This window comes from Somniosus microcephalus, unplaced genomic scaffold (assembly GCF_052327205.1).
Source record: "Somniosus microcephalus isolate GS21.2 unplaced genomic scaffold, FLI_Smic_1.0 unresolved_chr4, whole genome shotgun sequence".
In the NCBI taxonomy this organism is placed as follows: Eukaryota; Metazoa; Chordata; class Chondrichthyes; order Squaliformes; family Somniosidae; genus Somniosus; species Somniosus microcephalus.
The window spans coordinates 38,822,452-38,843,781 of NW_028225182.1; the positions used below are offsets into that span (position 1 = coordinate 38,822,452).

The 21,330-nt window shown below is 48.3% G+C and overlaps 1 protein-coding gene across 7 annotated transcripts in view; it reads left to right on the plus strand.

The window, feature by feature from the left end:
• Nucleotides 1-21,330, plus strand: part of LOC147090581 (uncharacterized) — a 142,026-nt gene that overhangs the window by 98,451 nt on the left and 22,245 nt on the right. For 5 of the 7 annotated variants that reach the window (XM_085977340.1, XM_085977345.1, XM_085977344.1 and 2 more), the window contains 6 exons: nt 684-770; nt 3,841-3,927; nt 5,329-5,415; nt 13,808-13,882; nt 17,057-17,137; nt 18,546-18,672. In XM_085977340.1, the coding sequence (XP_085833466.1) occupies nt 684-770; nt 3,841-3,927; nt 5,329-5,415; nt 13,808-13,882; nt 17,057-17,137; nt 18,546-18,672 (544 nt within the window). The remainder of the gene's footprint in view (nt 1-683; nt 771-3,840; nt 3,928-5,328; nt 5,416-13,807; nt 13,883-17,056; nt 17,138-18,545; nt 18,673-21,330) is intronic. The other 2 variants (XM_085977342.1, XM_085977341.1) reach the window with 2 other exon arrangements.

Consider the following 21,330-nt stretch of genomic DNA (forward strand, 5'->3'; position numbering starts at 1 on the left):
TAAAAAGTACTTGGCTATGCACTGGAAGTGCCGTAACCTACAGGGCTACGGACCAAGAGCTGGAAAGTGGGATTAGGATGGATAGCTCTTTTTTTGGCCGGCACAGACGCAATTGGCCGAATGGCGGCCTCCTGTGCCGTAAATTTCTATGATTCCGGGATAAACCTAAAAGGTTTTGATCTGCAATTTAACAAAAAAAAAGAAGCATAATTTGTACTGGGGAGTAGTTGCTCCCCATGGTTCGTGTCATAAGAACATAAGAAATAGGAGCAGGAGTCAGCCATTCGGCCCCTTGAGCCTGCTCCGCCATTCAATAAGATCATGGCTGATCTTCGACCTCAGCTCCACTTTCCCGCCCGATCTCCATATCCCGCGATTCCCTTAATATCCAAAAAGTGTCAATGTAATTAAAGTGCGCTAATGGTGAACTGAAGCACACCACCATTGTGATGCCTTTCATGGTTCAATATCCTCCATGACACTCTCACCTGAGACCTACGCATGAAGAACGGTCACTTCCTGGAGGGTGGTTGGCAAAGGTAGAACCGAACCCCAATAAGAGTCCGTGCCTTTGAAAGGCTGGGGGGGGTGGTGCGATTATCAGACAGAAATGAAACTGAATCGCATTCATCAACATGTGCCCAGTAATACCTTTATCAGAAAACTCTCTGTTTCTTCCTCAGAAGCTGTTGTAAGTGAGAAAAGAGAAGAGGGGGAAGAACTTATTGCACCCTCGCCTCAGCAGAAGAAGAAAAGGAAACAGGAAAAAAGTAAGTGAATAAATCATTTTGCAACTTAAGACTGTGGTTTTTCTCGGCCTCTTCCGCGGCCTAGTTTGTTCCGCAGGCACTGGGGTCCCAGACTCCGCCCCTGCGACTCTATACCTGACCCCTTGTGACCCCACCTCATTGTTCTTTGATGTAATGTTTTCCTGACTGACCTGTTTGGACACCATTCACACCTTTGATTGCTGTGATTATCTCTCTGCCGAGGTGTGATAAATGGCAGTTAGAAAGATTACCTGTAATCATCTGGCATTATCCTCTGACTATATAAGCTGTGTCTTTATGCATCTCTCCACTTCACCTGACGAAGGAGCAGCGCTCTGAAAGCTTGTGATTTCCAATAAAACTGTTGGACTATAACCTGGTGTTGTGTGACTTCTTACATTCTATACCTGGCCATTAGAGGGACACAGTGACTCCCGTTCGAGGAAATAGAATCTTTGAATAGTAGCACAGGAGGAGGCCATTCGGCCCATTGAATCTGCACCGGTTCTTTCGGAGAGCGATCCAGTTAGTCCCACTCCCCCGCTCTTTCCCCATATCCTTCCAGTATTTATCCAATTCCCTTTTGAAGGCTACTATTGAATCTGTATCCACCACCCGATCAGGCAGTGCATTCCAAATCCTAACCACTCGTTACGTAAAGAGTTTTTCCTCATGTCGCCTCCGGTTCTTCTGCCAATCACCTTAAATCTGTGCCCTCTGGTGATCGGCCCTTCAGCCACAGGAAACTGTTTCTCTTATTTACTCTAGCTAAACCCCTCATGATTTTAAACACTTCTATCAAATCTCCTCTTAGCCTTCTCTGCTCGAAGGAGAACAAACTCAGCTTCTCCAGTCTCTCCACGTAACTCTGATCCCTGGAACCATTCTAGTCAATCTTTTCTGTACCCTCTCCAAATCCTTCTCATACTTCCTAAAGTGTGGTGCCCAGAATTGGACACACTATTCCAGCTGGGGCCGAACTGGCGTAATACAGCACAGAAGGAGGCCATTCGGCCCAATGAGTCTGCGCTGGGGTGTCTCTTAGTTGTGTTTGCTGTAATAGGTTACCAGCACCCAGTCTTAATTTACTTGAAGGGAACAGACAACAACAACAACTTGTATTTATATAGTGCCTTGAACGTAGTAAAACGTCCCAGGGCACTGCACAGGAGTATTTCAAGACAAAATATTTGACACCGAGCCACATAAGGATAAATTAGGGCAGGTGACCAAAAGCTTGGTCAAAGAGGTAGGTTTTAAGGAGCATCTTAAAGGGGGAGAGAGAGGCGGAGAGGTTTAGGCAGGGAACTCCAGAGCTTAGGGCCCAGGCCACAGAAGGCACGGCCACCAAAGGCTGAGCGATTATAATCAGGGATGCTCAAGAGGGCAGAATTAGGGGAGCACGGATATCTCGGGGTGGGGTGTGGTGGGGTGCTTGGCGGGGGGGCTGTGGGGCTGAAGGAGATTACAGAGCTAGGGAGGGGCGAGGCCATCGAGGGATTTGAAAACAATTTTGAAATCGAGGCGCTAAAAATAAAAACAGATGGGTGTTAGGGTGCATGTCCTCTGACTCCGCATGGGCAGTGCCACAGGCTATCCACCAGTATCTGTTATGTTTGAGATCCCGTGGGTCTTACTCAGGGTAAGTGGCAGGACACGCTGGTTCACAAGGACTGGAGCATCATACCATGTGACACACCATATATGATTCTGTTAACGTCCTTTAAAGGCCACAAGGTCGTCTTGCTATAAATAGGAAGAAGAAAGACTTGCATTTATATAGCACCTTTCACGGCCACCGGACGTCTCAAAGCGCTTTACAGCCAATGCAGTACTTTTGGAGTGTAGTCACTGTTGCAATGTGGGAAACGCGGCAGCCAATTTGTGCACAGCAAGCTCCCACAAACTTCAATGTGATAATGACCAGATAATCTGTTCTTGTTATGTTGAGTGAGGGATAAATGTTGGCCCCAGGACACCGGGGAGAACTCCCCTGCTCTTCTACGAAATAGTGGCCATGGGATCTTTTACATCCTCCTGAGAGAGCTGACGAGGCCTCAGTTTAACATTTCATCCGAAAGAGGCACCTCCGACAGTGCAGCACTCCCTCAGCACTGCACTGGGAGTGTCAGCCTAGATATTTTTTTTTTAATGTGCTCCAGACCCGGGAGTGGGACTTGAACCCACAACCTTCAGACACCGAGGCGAGTGTGCTTCCCACTGCGGCACAACTGACACACAGATCAATTAAAAAGGGGCTTGCTGTTGGAAATGACTGGCTTTCTTTCTCAAATGTTTTTACAGAAGCGTGGCACAGACATTTACACGTGGTAAAGTGTGACGGAGGGTCTGGAACTCACGGCCTGAAAGGGTGGTAGAGGCAGATACCCTCATCACATTTGAAAAGCACTTGGATATGCACTTGAAGTGCCGTAACCTGCAGGGCTACGGACCAAGAGCTGGAAAGTGGGATTAGGCGGGATAGCTTTTTTTTCGTCCGGCACAGACACACTGGGCCGAATGGCCTCCTTCTGTGCCGTAAATTCCTATGATTCGTTAGACCTAGGCGTGAAGAACGGTCACTTCCTGGAGGGCGGTTGGCAAAGGCAGAACCGAACCCCAACAAGAGTCCGTGCCTTTGAAAGGCTGGGGGGGCGATTATCAGATAGAAATGAAACTGGATCACATTCATCAACATGTGCCCAGTGCAGGAAACTTTTGATTTACCGGCACCTAAATAACCGGGAATCTCGGTTAACCGGCAAAATTCAGGAGTAGGTTTTACTTCATATTCTACTTGCCTTCCTCCATTTGTTGCTGTGCAAGGGTGTGGCTGCAGCTGTTGCTAAGCTACAGAGACGCTTGGAACTTGTGGCCATTGTTCTACACTTGTTGCTAAGCAACAGGGTTTGTTGCTTTATATGGCGCTCTCAGCTCTCCCTATCTTTTACTATAGCTCTCGGTTATCCGGAATTTTTGATGAACCGGCACCACGTCGGTCCCGTCCGTGCCGGATAAAAAAAAGTTTCCTGTAATATCTTTGTCGCAAAACTCTCTGTTTCTTCCTCAGAAGCTGTTTTAAGTGAGAAAAGAGAAGAGGAAGAGGAACTTATTGCACCCTCGCCTCAGCAGAAGAAGAAAAGGAAACAGGAAAAAGGTAAGTGAATAAATCATTTTACAACTTAAGACTGTGGTTTTTCTCGGCCTCTTCCGCGGCCTAGTTTGTTCCGCAGGCACTGGGGTCCCAGACTCCGCCCCTGCGACTCTATACCTGGCCATTAGAGGGACACAGTGACTTTCCCATTGGAGGAAATAGAATCTTTGAATAGTACAGCACAGGAGGAGGACATTCGGCCCATTGAATCTGCACCGGTTCTTTCGGAGAGCGATCCAGTTAGTCCCACTCCCCCGCTCTTTCCCCATATCCTTCGAGTATTTATCCAGTTCCCTTTTGAAGGCTACTATTGAATCTGTATCCACCATCCTATTGGGCAGCGCGTTCCAAATCCTGACCACTCGCTGCGTAAAAAAATGTCTTTCCTCCTGTCACCTCTGGTTCTTTTGCCAATCACCTTAAATCTGTGTCCTCTGGTTATCCACCCTTCAGCCACTGGAAACAGTTTCTCTTTATTTACTCTCTCTAAGCCCTTCATGATTTCAAACACCTCTATCAAATCTCCTCTTAGCCTTCTCTGCTCGAAGGAGAACAAACCCCAGCTTCTCCAGTCTCTCCACGTAACTGTAATCTTTCATCCCTGGAACCATTCTAGTAAATCTCTTCTGTACTCTCTCCAAAGCCTTCACGTCCTTTCTAAAGTGCGGTACCCAGAATTGGACATAATACTCCAGCTGGGGCCAAACTAGTGTAATGCAGGAAACTTAGCGATATCCGGCACCGACGGGACCGAGCTGCTGCCGATCTATCAAAACTTGCGGACAGACCAGCGCTAATGTTGAAGGATACGGAGGTTTTCATCTCCGTATCTGGCAACAAACACTGTTGCTTACCAACAGCTTCTAAGTAGTCGGCCCGTACCTTGGAAGCGTCTCTGTAGCTTAGCAACAGCTTCAGAGAGACTTTCCAGAGCTTGACTGTTGGAAAAAAAAGCCACGAGAAGAAAAAAAACCTAACAAAACGGCTCCTGATTTCTGCCGGTAGATCGAGGTTTCCGGACATACAGCCTCCGGATAAACCAAAGTTTCCTGTACATCACAGAAGGAGGCCATTCGGCCCATCGAGTCTGCGCTGGTGTGTCTCTTAGTTGTGTTTGCTGTAATAGGTTACCGGCACCCAGTCTTCATTTACTTGAAGGGAACAGACAGGATCAACTCTTGATGGATTTGAAGGAGAAGTGAACTGTGATGAAGAGAAGGCCACTGACCAGGGTTGAAGACATTTCCTGGGACCTTTTAAGGGCGGGAGAGAGGCAGGAAGGAGCCAGAGACTGGGGTGGGAGAGGCGGTAGGGACAAGTGCACTGGGATAGTAGGCCCAGGTTGCTCATAATCTGCTTGCCCAGTACTGCGAATGTCACTACACTCTGTTTCTTCCTCAAAAGTGGTTTTAAGCAAGGAAAGAGAACAGGGTGAGTGGGAGGACACCGCACCTGTGCTTCAGAAGAAAAAGAAAGGAAATCTAGAAAAATGTAAGTAAATAAAATTCAATTGTATTTTTTTTTCTTCCGTCGTATAGTCAGCCGTGGCTCACTGGGTAGCACTCTCTCTCGCCTCCGAGTCAGAAGGTCGTAGGTTCAAGTCCCACCCCAGGGACTTGAGCACAAAAATCCAGACTGCTCCCAGTGCAGTGCTGAGGGAGTGCTGCACTGTCGGAGGTGCCGTCTTTCGGATGAGACGTTAAAACTGGTGCCTCGTCTGCTCTCTCAAGCGGACATAAAAGATCCCGCGGCCACTATTTCGAAGTTGTCGGTCACATCCATCAGCATCAAGAAATCCAGGTACAGTGATGCACAAAGTTCCCTCGAATCTTTTTTTGGGGGGCCGCGCGGCCCATTCAAAATTCTGCGCATGACGCTGTTTTTCCATTTAAAAGCCGGTGAGCCGGCTGCACGGGACCTCCAGAGCTCTGCACGGCCACTCCGCAGCTTAAAGGGAGCGTTGGTGATGCACGTGATCGTCATTCATGTGTCCGCTGTGGCTCAGTGGGTAGCACACTCCCCTCTGAGTCAGAAGGTCGTGGGTTCAAGTCCCACTTCAGGGACTTGAGCACAAAAATCCAGGCCGACACTCCAGTGCAGTGCTGAGGGAGTGCTGCACTGTTGAAGGTGCCGTCTTTCGGATGAGACGTTAAACCGAGGCCCCGTCTGCTCTCTCAGGTGGACACAAAAGATCCCATGGCCACTATTTCGAAGAAGAGCAGGGGGAGTTCTCCCCGGTGTCCTGGGCCCAATATTTATCCCTCAATCAACATCACTAAAAACAGATTATCTGGTCATTATCACATTGCTGTTTGTGGGAGCTTGCTGTGCGCAACTTGGCTGACGCCTTTCCTACATTACAACAGTGATCACACTTCAAAAAGTACTTCATTGGCTGTAAAGCGCTTTGAGACGTCCGGTGGTTGTGAAACGCACTATAGAAATGCAAGTTGTTTTAAATATCTGGCCACTAGGGGACAGTAGAGAATGGTTCAATTGACTGGTTGTATCTGTATATGGGGTAGCAATATTGGCAGAAAAAACAAACTATTTTTCATACAAAAGGTCTTGTGAATAGCCTGTAGTCCTAGGAAGTGTCATGTAATGATATTTCTCTGACACCTAGCTGTTAACATTTCATATACAGGAAACTTTGTTTAACCGGCGGTTAAAAGTCCGGAGAGCTCTATCTACCGGCAAAATTCAGGAGCCGTTTTTTACTTGTTGCTTTTTTTTTCCCAGTCAGGCTCTGCAAGGTCTGTAGCTAAGCAACAGCTTCAGCTAGAGACGCTTGCAGCTGCAGCTGACTGTTTTGAAGTTGTTGCTAAGCAACAGGGTTTGTTGATTCACACGGAGCTGAAAAGCTCTGTATGTTTTAACATTGCCGCTGGTTTATACGGCAGTTTTGATCTAACGGCACCAGCTCGGTCCCGTCAGTGCCGGATACCAGAAAGTTTCCTGTATTAAGGAAAGGCTTGCATTTATATAGTGCCTTTCACAACCTCAGGGCATCCCAGAGCGCTGTGCAGCCAATTAAGTAATATTCAAAATAAGAGTGGGGGGGAGCTCTTCCAGTGTCCTGGCCAACATCACTATCTCCTCTGCACCCTCTCCAAGGCCTTGACATCCTTCCTAAAGTGTGGTGCCCAGAATGAGACCCAATACTCCAGCTGTGGCCTAACCAGTGATTTATTAAGGTTTAGCATAACTGTCCAGGGCCCCAAACACCCCTTCCAGGTGAAACAGCGATTTACTTGTACTTCAACCAATTTAATATACTGTATTCGCTGCTCACGATGCGGTCTCCTCTACATTGGGGAGACCAAACACAGATTGGGCAACCGCTTTGCGGAACACCTCCGTTCAGTCCCGCGCTTCTGGTCGCCTGTCACTTTTTAATTCACCGCTTCACTCCCGCTCTGATCTCTCTGTCCTCGGCCTATTACACTGTTCCAATGAAGCTCAATGTAAGCTCGAGGAACAGCACCTCATCTTTCGATTAGGCACTTTACAGCCTTCCGGACTCCATATCGAGTTCAACAATTTCAGATAATAACCCCTGCCCCCATTTTTCATGCTGTATGATTTTGCTATTCCCATTTGCAACATTTTCACAGTATGTTCTTTCAATTCCTTCCTCCCCTCCTAACCCCCACCCCTGTCTCTGCACCTGCTTAATATCTGTTACATCTCCAGCTTTTTCCAGTTCTGATGAAGGGTCCTGTAGTGTCCGTGTGTAGATAAAGACACTGAAGACAGGAGTTGGTTCATAGGTATTTACTAAGCAAGTCTGGGGGGGGTTTCTAAAGGATATACACAGTACACAGGCTTATATAGCCCAAGTGGCAATTACCGGCATTACGCACACCTGGGGCTCTTAAAGGCACATACACCATAATTCCTCCCCTTCTAGCTAACTAGTACATCATATTTTAAGTAATTATTAATTACATGTTATATGTAAAATAACATACATTGCTGTATTAATTAATTATAAGTTAGTCTCTCAGGAGGCTTCCTGACTCGGTCCGGATAACGCCTCGGGGGTGTAGTAGTTTCTGGTGGTGTAGTAGGTTCTTCTGGCAAGGCTGATTCGGCTTGAAGGCCAGTGTCGGGTTCATCGGGCTCCAGTATCACCGGATCGGAGGTAGATATGGGTATCTCTACTTCATCGTTAGATGTATAGAGTGGTGGTGTAGGTTGTCCCTTTTCGGATGACTTGATGATTTGGTCAGCATGGCGCCTTATTATGCTGTCTCCGATGTCCACGGTATACATCAGTGGTCCTAATCGTGTGCAGATAGTTCCAGGCTGCCATTTCTCGGTACGGTAGTCCCGGGCCAAAACCGGTTGGCCTATCTGGAAGGTCCTAGTTGGCCTTTCATTCATGCCCTGAAACTGCCGGTTCTCCACGTCCCTTCGGATGTTGGGCTTGATCAAATCCAGCCGGCATCTTAGGTTTCTATTGTAGAACATCATGGCGGGAGCTTGGTTAGTAACCATATGCGTTGCATTCCTATATGCAAATAAGAAGTTATCCACCTTGTGCTGAAGTTTTATGTCTTCATTACCCATGGCCTTGATGGCCTTCTTGAAGGTCTGGACAAACCTTTCAGCCAATCCATTGGTGGCGGGATGGTATGGGGCGGACGTGTAGTGCTTTACCCCATTGTTCTTTAAGAACTTTCTGAATTCTTCGGACACAAATTGCGGTCCATTATCAGAACATATCTGCTCCGGCAGCCCATTCCTGGCAAATATGGTCCTTAATACTGTGATGGTTTTTTCCGTGGTGGTGGAGGACATCTTTATTACCTCCGGCCACTTGGAGTGTGCATCAACTGCGATTAGGAACATTGAGTCCATAAATGGACCAGCAAAGTCGATGTGCACCCTTTGCCAGGGAGATGAGGGCCACTCCCATGGATGTAGAGGGGCCTGTGGCGGAGCATTTTGGACCTTCTGGCATCCTAGGCAGCTCTTGGTCATGTCTTCGATGTCTCCATCGATACCTGGCCACCATACAAACGCCCTAGCTAGGTTCTTCATTTTCACTCCACCCAGATGCCCCTCGTGAAGCTCCTTTAGCACTTTATCCTGGAGTTTGGGTGGAATCACCACTCTGGATCCACACATCAAGGTTCCTCGGCACACTGACAGCTGTTCTCTTCTTTGCGAGAATGCTGGCAACAGTGGTTCGCCATGTGCTGGCCATCCCTTCACTGTTAAATCGTAGACCCGAGAGAGAGTAGGGTAATTTCTTGTCTCCCTTTCAATGGCAGAATTTGTCACCGGTAGACATTCCACTATGGTAGAGTGGAATATCTCTACTGGGTCTACTGTAGGTGCCTCTTCTATCATTGGCAACGGTAGGCGTGATAAACCGTCAGCATTCCCATGCTGTTTTGACCCTTTGTAGTCAATGTTGTATTGGTGTGCCCCTAGAAAAAGGGACCACCTCTGTAGTCTTTGTGCCGTCATAATGGGGACACCTTTTTTAGGGTTGAATATGGAGATGAGGGGTTGATGGTCAGTCAGCAAGGTAAATTTTTGTCCGTGTAGGTAATGGTTGAATTTCTTCACTCCCCATACCAGGCTGAGTGCTTCCCTGTCGATCTGGGCATAGTTACGCTCAGCTGAGTTCAATGAGCATGACGCAAAAGCTATCGGCCGTTCCGAGCCATCAGGGAATCTATGGGACAATACCGCTCCTATGCCGTAAGGGGATGCATCGCACGCCAGTCTGATTGGTAGTGATGGGTTGTAATGAGCCAAAATTTTCTCGGATGTGATTAAGTCTTTACATTTATGGAAGGCACGTTTACAGTCTTCGTTCCATTTCCAAATCACTCCTGTCTGTAGAAGATCATTGAGAGGGTGTAGAATAGTTGATAAGTTCGGTAAAAATTTATGATAGTAAATTTATTAATCCCAGGAATGACCTTAATTGTGAAACATTTTCAGGTGCTGGGGCTTTTATAACTGCTTCAATTTTCTCAGGTGACTTATGCAACCCTTCCTTATTAATTATGTGGCCACAATATGATATCTGATTTTGGAAAAATTCGCACTTGGGGCGATTTGCTCGTAGGCCCCGTTCTTTCAGCCTAGTGAGCACCTGCTCCAAATTGGCACGGTGCTCGTTGTCGTTTTCTCCTGTTATAAGGATGTCGTCTAGGTAGCATTGAGTCCCCGGAATCCCTTGCAGGACTTGCTCCATAGCTCTTTGCCAGATAGCTGGAGCTGATGCTATTCCAAAAACCAGTCGATTGTACTGGTACAGGCCTTTTGTGTGTGTTTATTGTGAGATACTTTTTAGAGGTCTCCTCAACCTCCATCTGTAGATATGCCTGTGCCAAGTCAATTTTTGTGAAACGTTTCCCTCCGGATAGTGAGGCGAAAATATCTTCTATCCTCGGAAGAGGATACTGTACCGTGTGAAGGACCGGGTTTACAGTCACCTTAAAGTCCCCACAGATGCGAATTTTTTTCTGTTCCTCAGAGTTATTTTTCAATGTTTTTTTTCATGACTGGAACGATGGGTGTTGCCCATTCGCTCCAATCTATTTTGGATAATACGCCTGCCTTTTCCAAATTCTTCAGCTCTGCCTCGACTGCCGGACGTATTGCGTATGGCACCGGTCTTGCCTTAAAAAATTTTGGAATTGCTGTATCTTCCACTTTTATTGAGGCGGTGATGCCTTTCAAGGTTCCTAGTTTCTCTTGAAACACTTCTTTGGCGTTGGCCAAGATGTCTTTTAATCGTTCAGGTATGATGTCATCATTGTTTTTTTCCTTACTGGTCACCGTCAGTGCCTGAATGGAGTGCCAGTCTAAACGTATCTTCCTTATCCATTCACGTCCCAACAACGGTGGACCACCATCTTGTAGAATGTATAAATACAACTTTTGTATTTCTTTGCCGTTGTATACCACAGGCACCCTTATTTTTCCTTTGGGGTAGACTTTCTGCCCCGTATATGTTTTTAAGATAATGGATGTGTCTTTTAGAGGTATATGCGAAAATAGCCTCTCGTAATCTCGTCGATTTATTACGGTTAGAGCTGATCCTGTATCTAGCTCCATTTTAACTGGGGACCCTGCTATTGTGAGGGTAACCCAAATGGTTTGGTAATCCTCTTTGGCAAGTACATTACGTAATTTGAGACAGCTTAGTCTCTTGTTTCCGGAGTCGCTATCGCTATTCTGGTCTTCGGAGCTATTGTCCGTCATCATTTGTACCTTCCTGTACTTTTCTTTATTGATTTTTTGTTTTCTGTCAGTGGATTTATTTTGTCCAGATTGGCATACCCGTGCAATGTGTCCAATCTTACCACATTGCCTGCATGCTTTGCCCTTGAACCAGCAGTCCCTCTGGTTATGGGTGGATCTGCCGCAGCGATAACATCTTCCGAACTCCTGTGTCATTTTATGGGTGCCGAAGTCCTGTGTCTCTTGTTGTATCTCTGCAGCTCCTTTTGCTGCTGCTTCGTATGATACAGCCATACTGAAAGCTTTGTCCAATGTTAAATCTTTTTCAGAAAGCAGTCTTTTTTGTGTTCCTTCACTTAAGAGACCGCAAACAAACTTGTCTCGAAGATAATCCGATAGTCCTGCTCCGAATTGGCAGTACTTTGATAGCTTTCTTAATTCGGTTAGGTAATCAGCGTTACTTTCATTCTTGTGTTGATTTCTCTTGAAGAACTTGAATTGTTCCGCTATCAGCAGCGGTGTTGGGATTAAATGCTCCTGAAGGGTATCAACAATTTCTTTAAAAGTCTTGTCCTTTGGTTTAGCTGGAGTGATTAAATTTTGTAACAGCCCCTGGCCTAGAAATTCAGTTGCCTTAGCGCCGCTTTTGAGGCGCTAGAGGGACTAGCGCCAGAGTTATGGCCAGTTTAAAAATTCCCTGGGGCCCTAAATCGGCGTTGCACCGGTAGCGCTGCGCCGGCACCGATGACGTCATCGGTGTGCGCAGCGTCCCGGTTGCCATGCCGACGGGCCCTAGCGCCGAAATTCAGTTGCGGCCGCCTCGCCCGTGGCAGCCGCAACTAAGACTCTGGCAACAGAGTCTTGCATGAGTTTGCGCCGGCGCATTAAAGGCCCCGCGGCGGCCGGCCGCTTTCCCGCCGGCCGCCTGCCCGCAGCTCCCTCCCCGGACTTCTCCCCCCCACCCCCCGGAACAGATGCAAGCCCGGCACTTGTCCGAGGTGCCGGGCTTATTTTTAGACAGATTTGCGCGGGCCGCGGCCGGGTGCAGGCAGCTCCTCCTTAACGGAAGGAGGAGGCCTGCACTTCCCGAGCCTGCCGCACCGCATCGGGTGCCGCAGCGCCGGAATTGCGGCGCGAAACGGCAGTTAGCGCCGATTTACCGCCGCAAAGACCCTTCAGTAACGCCGGCAGCCGTTTGGGCGCGGCCCTGCTGAATTTTTGGCGCGCGCAGGGGGACTTAGCGCCGGCACTAACTTCCGGCGCTAAAGCCCTGGCTAAGCCAAAACCCAATTTCTAGGCCCCTATGTCTTCGCGCCCATTAAGTTCAGAAGTACTGAAGCTTTTTTTTCATCTGTTATTCCATTTGCAGTGCAATAAACCTCTACTCTTTCCACGTATGTGGTCCAATCTTCTATTTCGCCATCAAAAGCCTCAATATTACCAGATTTAGGCATTTCAGAAAAGATATGGCGCTTCCCGCGCTTTTTTTTCTCTCTGTAGCAACGATATGGCGCTTCCCGCGCTTTCCCGCCGCTGCTACCGATAACAACGCTGTTTTACTGTGGTTTCCGTTTATTCACTGTTGGAGACTCGTTCCCGACGGAGGTCTAAACGCTGACCTGCTTGCCGCGCCGGCCGTCTCTCGAGTGCACCCTCCCAGTCCGTTATTGCTTGCCTCCGATTTCGCTGCCTGTCTCAGCTGTAGAGCCCGCCGCTGGAGCTCCAGCCTGACGCCCAGGAAGGATTAGCGCAGTACCTGTCACCAGCTTGGCCAGCTGGTGAAACCACAGTTTCTCTTACTTCCTTGAGTCTTCTGGACGCTGGAGGAATCGATGTCCTGGAGGTGCTGCCGAATTGCAGGTAAGTCCGTTTCCACTTCGTCGCCACTGTAGTGTCCGTGTGTAGATAAAGACACTGAAGACAGGAGTTGGTTCATAGGTATTTACTAAGCAAGTCTGGGGGGGGTTTCTAAAGGATATACACAATACACAGGCTTATATAGCCCAAGTGGCAATTACCGGCATTACGCACACCTGGGGCTCTTAAAGGCACATACACCATAATTGCTCTTAAAGGCACATACACCACAGGTCCCAGACCTGAAACGTTAACTCTGTTTCTCTCTCCGCGGATGCTGCCTGGCCTGCTGAGTATTTCCAGCATTTTATGTTGTTATTTCAGATTTCCAGCATCCGCAGTATTTTGCTATTATATTCCTTGCTTTTATACTCTACGCCTCTATTAATAAAGATCAGGATCCCGCGTGCATTTTTTTTTTTTTAACAGCCTGATCAACTTGGGAGAAGGGGGAAGAGAGAAAAGAATTGCATTTATATAGGGCCTTTCACAACCTCAGGACGTCCCAAAGCACTTTAGAGCCAATGAAGTACCTGTTGAAGTTGTAATGTAGGGAACACGGCAGCCAATTTGCGCACAGCAAGCTCCCGCAAACAGCACTGCGATAATGACCAGATAATCTGTGGTGTGGGACCTGAACCCACAGCCTTCTGACGAGGGCGCTACCAAGCTGAGCCACGGCTGACACCCAGCAGAATTTAGCAGAAAGAAATTAAACTTGGATCTCGCTCCTCAGTGTGGGGCCTGTGCATGCTCACGATCTGGCTGTTCAGTAATGCCACTGTCACTAGAGCCTTTGTTTCTTCTCTAAAAGCTGCTTTAAGCGAGAATAGAGAAGAGGACGTGGCCCCTCTGCCTCGGAAGAAAAAGAAAAAACATCAGGAGAAAGGTAAGGAGATGAAACATTTTTCAAAAACTTTGTCTCAACCTTTTCCAGTGTCATGCATAACTCCTTTTGGCCAAGGAGTCTGGTGGGCACGGAGATCCTTGACTCCATTAGCTGACGGTACCTAAATGGGATGGCGTTATTCCAGGGAGTGTCATGTCACGCTGTTTGCGTCCATGGCGTTGCTAATAGTCACTTGTTGAACTCTTTTATTTGTATATGCACGAGAAAGGATATGATAACCTAGCGGTTAAGGTCTTGGACGAGCAACCCGGAAGCCTTGCGTTCAAACCTGACCACAGCAGGTTGTGAATTTAACTTCAATTAATTTGGTAATTTTTGTGGGTCGGATTACTGTAAAAACCCAACTGGTTCACTAATGTCCGTCCTTCACGAAAGGAATTCCACAAACCCCAACCCGGTCTGGCCCACATGTCCCGCATGGTTGGCCATTAATGCCCTCAAAGCAAACACTGCCTTGCCAGTGTTGCCCACGTTATTAAAAACAAGTTTTTAAAATATAGCGACAGAGAGACTTCAGATATGGAGCAAAGGCGGTTACATCGAGTTGAGGTGCAGATCAGCTATGATGTAATTCAATGGCGGAACAGGCTTGAGGGGCTGAATGGCCAACAACTGTTCCTCTGCAGCAGGCCACTCCAGCTAGTGCTACTCAATCTTTGTTTCTCAAAGTCCCACTCTTAAGTGCTTCAGCTCTCCTCCTACACCTAGAGAGAGGAGGGGTGGGGGGGGCGGGAATTCGGCCGCGCACCCTTTGGGGCGCTACTTTTAGCGCCCTGAAGAAGTTACTGCCCCGTGCTGTAAATTGAGTGATAGCACCCCAAGCAGGAGGCGGGGCGCTACTGGAAGTGCTCCCCCTCCTACCTGGGGTGCAACCATTCAATATCGCGGTGCAACAGCGCCACGCGCGTCGGCACGTAGCGCCATGGTATTACATGCCTCCCTCCCCTGATTAAAGGGGAGGGATTGAGCGCAGCGCCAGCCAGGGCCCTGCTGGACCACCGGGCAGCGGGGTGCCAGGAAAACAGCCCGGCACTCGATACAGCCCGGCACACCATATCGAGGAGTGCCAGGCTGACCGATCACAGCCGGCACCCCGCATAAGGCAGCGGGAGGGGGCAGGTGCTGGCAGACGGCCCGAAAGAAAATGGTCGCCTGGCACCTGCCCTTTAATTTGCGCTGCCGCTGCCGCAAAATCACCACCCTGACCCTGTCTGACATATCGTATGGGGGTAGGTCGGGCGCAACTGAAGTTTGCGGCTGGAGCGCGAGCGGGGCGCTGCGCACGCCAAAGACGTTATCGCCGCGAGGGCACTACTGGCCACCGCTACCACTAACCTCCCACTGAATTTCGCGGGAGGCATTAGAGGCACCGCGCCCAGGCGCTGGGGGCTTTGCGCCTCGTTAGTGCCCACACCCCCCCAACCCCCCTGGGGCGCTAACGGGCAGTGTGAAGCAACACAATTTTTCCCCCGAGTGTTTAGCAACTCACTTCGCAGAGCCACCTAGTTGCCAGAGCTTGCAACTACATCGTGACAGTTGACATGGCAAAATTGAATGGGAAATGTTGACACAGCAATTTAAAATGGTTTGTGGATGGCATGTGAATTCCCTGCAGAAGATTTTTGATAATATAGATAGATTTGGTTGTAATATAAATCCAAAATTTGGACTGGCAGGTATTGTCCCCTCGCAATTCATGTCAGTGGAATTATAATGAACTGCGTCTGTCCCCATGCCTGAATATCCTGTTGACGGTCACTCCAGACCCACGCATGAAAAATGGGCACTTCATTGAGGCCCTGGAGGATAGGTGACACCCGTGGAACTGTACTCCAGTGACAGTCATAGAATGGTACAGCACTGAAGGAGGCCATTCGGCCCATCGAGCCTGCGCCGCCTCTTTCGAAGAGCAACCGAGTCAGTCCCATTCCCCCTGCTCTTTCTCCATATCCCTGCAATTATCCGGCACGGACGGGACCAACGTGGTGCCGGTTCATCAAAAATTCCGGATAACCAAAAGCTATAGTAAAAGATACGGAGCTGAGAGCTCCGTATAAAGCAACAAACCCTGTTGCTTACTTCAGAACAATGGCCACAAGTTGCAAGCATCTCTGTAGCTTAGCAACAGCTGCAGCCACACCCTTGCACAGCAACAAATGGAGGAAGGCAAGTAAAAAAAGTTACCTGAACCTACTCCTGAATTTTGCCGGTTAACCGAGATTTCCGGTTATTTAGGTGCCGGTAAATCGAAAGTTTCCTGTATTTATCCAATTCCATTTTGAAGGCCAATATTGAATCTGTATCCACACCCCTATCAGGCAGTGTATTCCAAATCCTAGCCACTCGTTGCGTAAAAAAGATTTTTCCTCACGTCGCCTCCGGTTCTTTTGCCAATGACCTTAAATCTGTGCCCTCTGGTGATCGGCCCTTCAACCACTGGAAACAGTTTCTCTTTATTTACTCGATCTAAACCCTTCATGATTTTGAACACCTCTATCAAATCTCCTCTTGGCCTTCTCTGCTCCAAGGAGAACAAACCCCAGCTTCTCTAGTCTATCCACACAACTGTGATCCCTCACCCCTGGAACTATTCTAGTCGATCTCTTCTGCACCCTCTCCAAAGCCTTCACGTCCTTCCCAAAGTGTAGCGCCCAGAATTGGACAAGAGTTTAGTGAGAATTGGTATTACTGTCGGGAGGGGGAAGGAAAAAATAATCAGTGAGAAAATGAAATTGGATCTCATTTACAGGAAACTTTGTTATATCCGGGACCGATTTGTTGCCGATCTATCAAAACTGCCGGACATACAAAGTTAATGTTGAAGCATATGGAGGTTTTCATCTCCGTATCTGACAACAAACACTGTTGCTTAGCAACAGCTTGTAAACAGTCGGCCCGTACCTTGGAAGCGTCTCTGTAGCTTAGCAACAGCTTCAGAGAGACTTTCCAGAGCCCGACTGTTGAAAACAAAGCCACGAGAAGAAAAAAAAACCTAACAAAATGGCTCCTGATTTCTGCCGGTAGATCGAGGTTTCCAGACATACAACCTCCGGATAAACCAAAGTTTCCTGTATTATAATACGGGGACCTGTCTGTGCTTGCAATCTGGTTGCCCAGTCCATTGTCACTTAACTCTTGTTTCTCCTTCAAAAGTTTTAAGTGAGAGTAGGGAAGAGGAGGAGGAGAAGGTTGCCTCTGTGCTGGAGAAGAAAAAGAAAAAAAATAAGAAAAAACGTAAGTGGATTAAGCCTTATTTTAAAAAATGAAATTGTATTTGTTCGCAGTCTCTTTGACGCCATATTCTGTTCTGTGGGCAAGGAGGCTGGCAGACGCTGGGGTCCCAGACTCTGCCGGGGCACCTCTGCGCCAGGCCATCGTGCTCGCAGTTTGGTTGTCCGGTAACGCCAATTGTCATTAAACTCTTGTTTCTTAACAGTTGTTTTAAGTTTTTTTAAATTCGTTTATGGGATGTGGGCGTCGCTGGCAAGGCCAGCATTTATTGCCCATCCCTAATTGCCCTCGAGAAGGTGGTGGTGAGCCGCCTTCTTGAACCGCTGCAGTTCCGTGTGGTGAAGGTGCTCCCACAGCGCTGTCAGGGAGGGAGTTCCAGGATTTTGACCCAGCGACGATGAAGGAACGGCCGATATATTTCCAAGTCAGGATGGTGTGTGACTTGGAGGGGAACTTGGAGGTGGTGGTGTTCCCATGTGCACCTGCTGCCCTGGTCCTTCTCGGTGGAAGAGGTCGCGGGTTTGGGAGGTGCTGCCGAAGAAGCCTTGGCGAGTTGCTGCAGTGCATCTCGTAGATGGTACACACTGCAGCCACGGTGCGCCGGTGGTGGAGGGAGTGAATGTTTAAGGTGGTGGATGGGGTGTCGATCGAGTGGGCTGCTTTGTCCTGGAGAAAAGAGAGGAGGAGCACACTGCATCTCTGAAGAAGAAAAAGAAAAAAGAGCAAGTATGTAAAATGAAACTTTAAAATATATTTTCTCCCTTTCTTTGGTGCCATACAAAGAATCATTAAATGTACAGTACAGAAGGAGGCCATTCGGCCCGTCATGCCTGTGCTGGCTCTTCGGTAGAACGATCCAATTAGTCTCACTCCCCCTGCTCTTTCCCCATTTTACCCTTTCAAGTATTTATCCAATTCCCTTTTGAGAGTTATTATTGAATCTGCTTCCACCGCCCCTTTCAGGCAGCACGTTCCGGATCACAACAACTGCCTGCGTAAATTTTTTTTTAATGTTTCCTCATGTCACCCCAGGTTCTTTTGCCAATCGCCAATGAAATCTGGCTAATGTTGTACCCTCGGAGGCCTCATCTCTCTCTGGAACCTTGGGCGTGAGTTTTCGCATCGCTTCCATTGTCCAACTTGACCTTCCCCCCCCGCAGTCCGCAAGTCTCTGCGCGCTCGGTGTCCAGTAAGGCGGCAGCGTCGAGCGTTAAATTATGAGGATGGTTTGCAAAATCTTGGCTTGTGCAACCTTCAGTTTAGATGGTTGAGAAGTGATCTAATCAAGGTGCTTAAAATGATAACGGGATTCAATAGGGTAGATACAGAGAAACTGTTTCCTCCGGTGGGGGAATCCAGAACAAAAGGGGGGTCCTTGCGTTTGACTTTTATTTATTTCCTGCTGTTGCAGCTTCCTGGTGTCTCTACATGCAGAAAGTGAGGTTTCAGGAAAGGGTATCTGAGCTGAAGACAGCCATTGGCGATTTTCTGAATGAAAGATCGGTTGCCTACAAAGAGATTGTACTGTATCCTTCCAGGTACGTGTTCGGAGTGCTCTCATTGTTGGTGAGTTTGTGTTCAACAGGGAAATAGTGTCAGTGTTAGGGGATGAGTGTTTTACTTTCTACTCGTGGCACCTCGCGCCCGCAAGTACAGCACGGGTCAGATACAGAGTAAAGCTCCCTCTACACTGCCCCATCAAACACTCCCAGGGCAGGTACAGCACGAGTTAGATACAGAGTAATGCTCCCTCTACACTGTCCCATCAAACACTCCCAGGGCAGGTACAGCACGGCTTAGATACAGAGTAAAGCTCCCTCTACACTGTCCCATCAAACACTCCCAGGGCAGGTACAGCACGGGTTAGATACAGAGTAAAGCTCCCTCTACACTGTCCCCATCAAACACTCTCAGGGCAGGTACAGCACGGGTTAGATACAGAGTAAAGCTCCCTCTACACTGTCCCATCAAACACTCCCAGGGCAGGTACAGCACGGGTCAGATACAGAGTAAAGCTCCCTCTGCACTGTCCCATCAAACACTCCCAGGGCAGGTACAGCACGGGTTAGATACAGAGTAAAGCTCCCTCTACACTGTCTCATCAAACACTCCCAGGGCAGGTACAGCACGGGTTAGATACAGAGTAAAGCTCCCTCTACACTGTCCCATCAAGCACTCCCAGGGCAGGTACAGCACGGGTTAGATACAGTGTAAAGCTCCCTCTACACTGTCCCCATCAAACACACTCAGGGCAGGTACAGCACGGGTTAGATACAGAGTAAAGCTCCCTGTACACGGTCCCATCAAACACTCCCAGGGCAGGTACAGCACGGGTTAGATACAGAGTAAAGCTCCCTCTACACTGTCCCATCAAACACTCCCGGGGCAGGTACAGCACGGGTTAGATACAGAGTAAAGCTCCATCTACACTGTCCCATCAAACACTCCCAGGGCAGGTACAGCACGGGTTAGATACAGAGTAAAGCTCCCTCTACACTGTCCCATCAAACACTCCCAGGGCAGGTACAGCACGGGTTAGATACAGAGTAAAGCTCCCTCTACACTGTCCCATCAAACACTCCCAGGGCAGGTACAGCACGGGTTAGATACAGAGTAAACTCCCTCTAAACTGCCCCATCAAACACTCCCGGGGCAGGTACAGCACGGGTTAGATACAGAGTAAAGCTCCCTCTACACTGTCTCATCAAACACTCCCGGGGCAGGTACAGCACGGGTTAGATACAGAGTAAAGCTCCCTCTACACTGTCCCCATCAAACACACTCAGGGCAGTTACAGCATGAGTAAAGCTTCCTTTACACTGCAAGATCAAGTACTCCCGAATCAGGTACAGCATGGATAAAGGTAAGGTAAAGCTCCCCAACAATGATCTTTAACCCTCTGCCCCGAACTTAACAAGAGCGTCCCCAGTGACCTCTCGGAATGTTGAAGAAAGACTTGCATTTGCGTAACACACATTACAGCTTGTAAACACCCCAACCCTTCACACCCGGCAAGTGACTTTGTCAAGTGCAGTCACTGTTGTGTAGTCAAACGCAACAGACATTGTGTGCACAGAAAGATCCCACAAACACCAGTGCTATGATTGACCAGCTGAGCAGAGGGAAAAATGTTGGGGCAGGACATCCAAGAGAAATGCGATCGGCACCGTCCACCTGAGCCAGCGGAGCCGGCAGACAGGACCTGGGGTTTAACATCTGATCCGAAAGGCGGCACCTTCGACAGTGCCTCGGTACTCAGCCTGGATAATGAGGTGGGGTGTGGGGGGCAGTGCTCATGCCCATAACCTTTTGACCAAAGGCGAGACTGCGACCAGCGGAGCCAAACTGGCGCACACTGTCCAAATTACGGGGCCGCTTTCTGCGGTCAATCATAAGAATTAGACGCAGGCCGCACGGCCCCTCGAGCCTGCTCCGCCGTTCAATAAGATCGTGGCTGATCCTCGACCTCAACTCCACCGTCCCACCCAAATAAGAACATAAGAAATCCACACCCCCTTGGGAGCTGACTTGGCCTGATTCCACATGGGACCCTTGTAAGAACTTAATGATCTCTGAGTTCTTGGACAAGACACCAATAGGCAGCAGCCAGTATGTTTGAGCAATAGATCAAGATTTATTAAGCATACAGCATAATATACTTAATATTAGGCGATAGTTTTAACGAGTAGCTCACAGCCCTTAGCCTCTCGGACACAAATGACGTCGTCTTAAGTCTGTTCCTTTGTCCTCGCAGTACGTCTGTGTGAAGTTATTCTTTGAGTTCGAGGTTTTAACCCTGTTCTTATCAAAAGTTGGTTTGGCCAGTGTCCATATATGGTCTTTAACAAAATCACCTTTTTTAATTGATTCTAATGGTCAAAATATCATTGTCACTCAGACTAAGGTAGCATCCCGCCTTTCCAGTATTTTTCCACCAACTTTGCCATGTTCAGTGTTGTCTTGTTTATAGTTTTTCACCCCATTGGAATTTACTTTATCTATTTCATTTCTGGCTTCCCTGGTACAAGGCCTTTACAGGAAACTTTTTTTTATCCTGCACCGACTGGACCGACGTGGTGCCGGTTCATCAAAAATTCCGGATAACCGAGCGCTATAGTAAAAGATAGGGAGAGCTGAGAGCTCCGTATAAAGCAACAAACCCTGTTGCTTAGCAACATGTTCAGAACAGTGGCCAC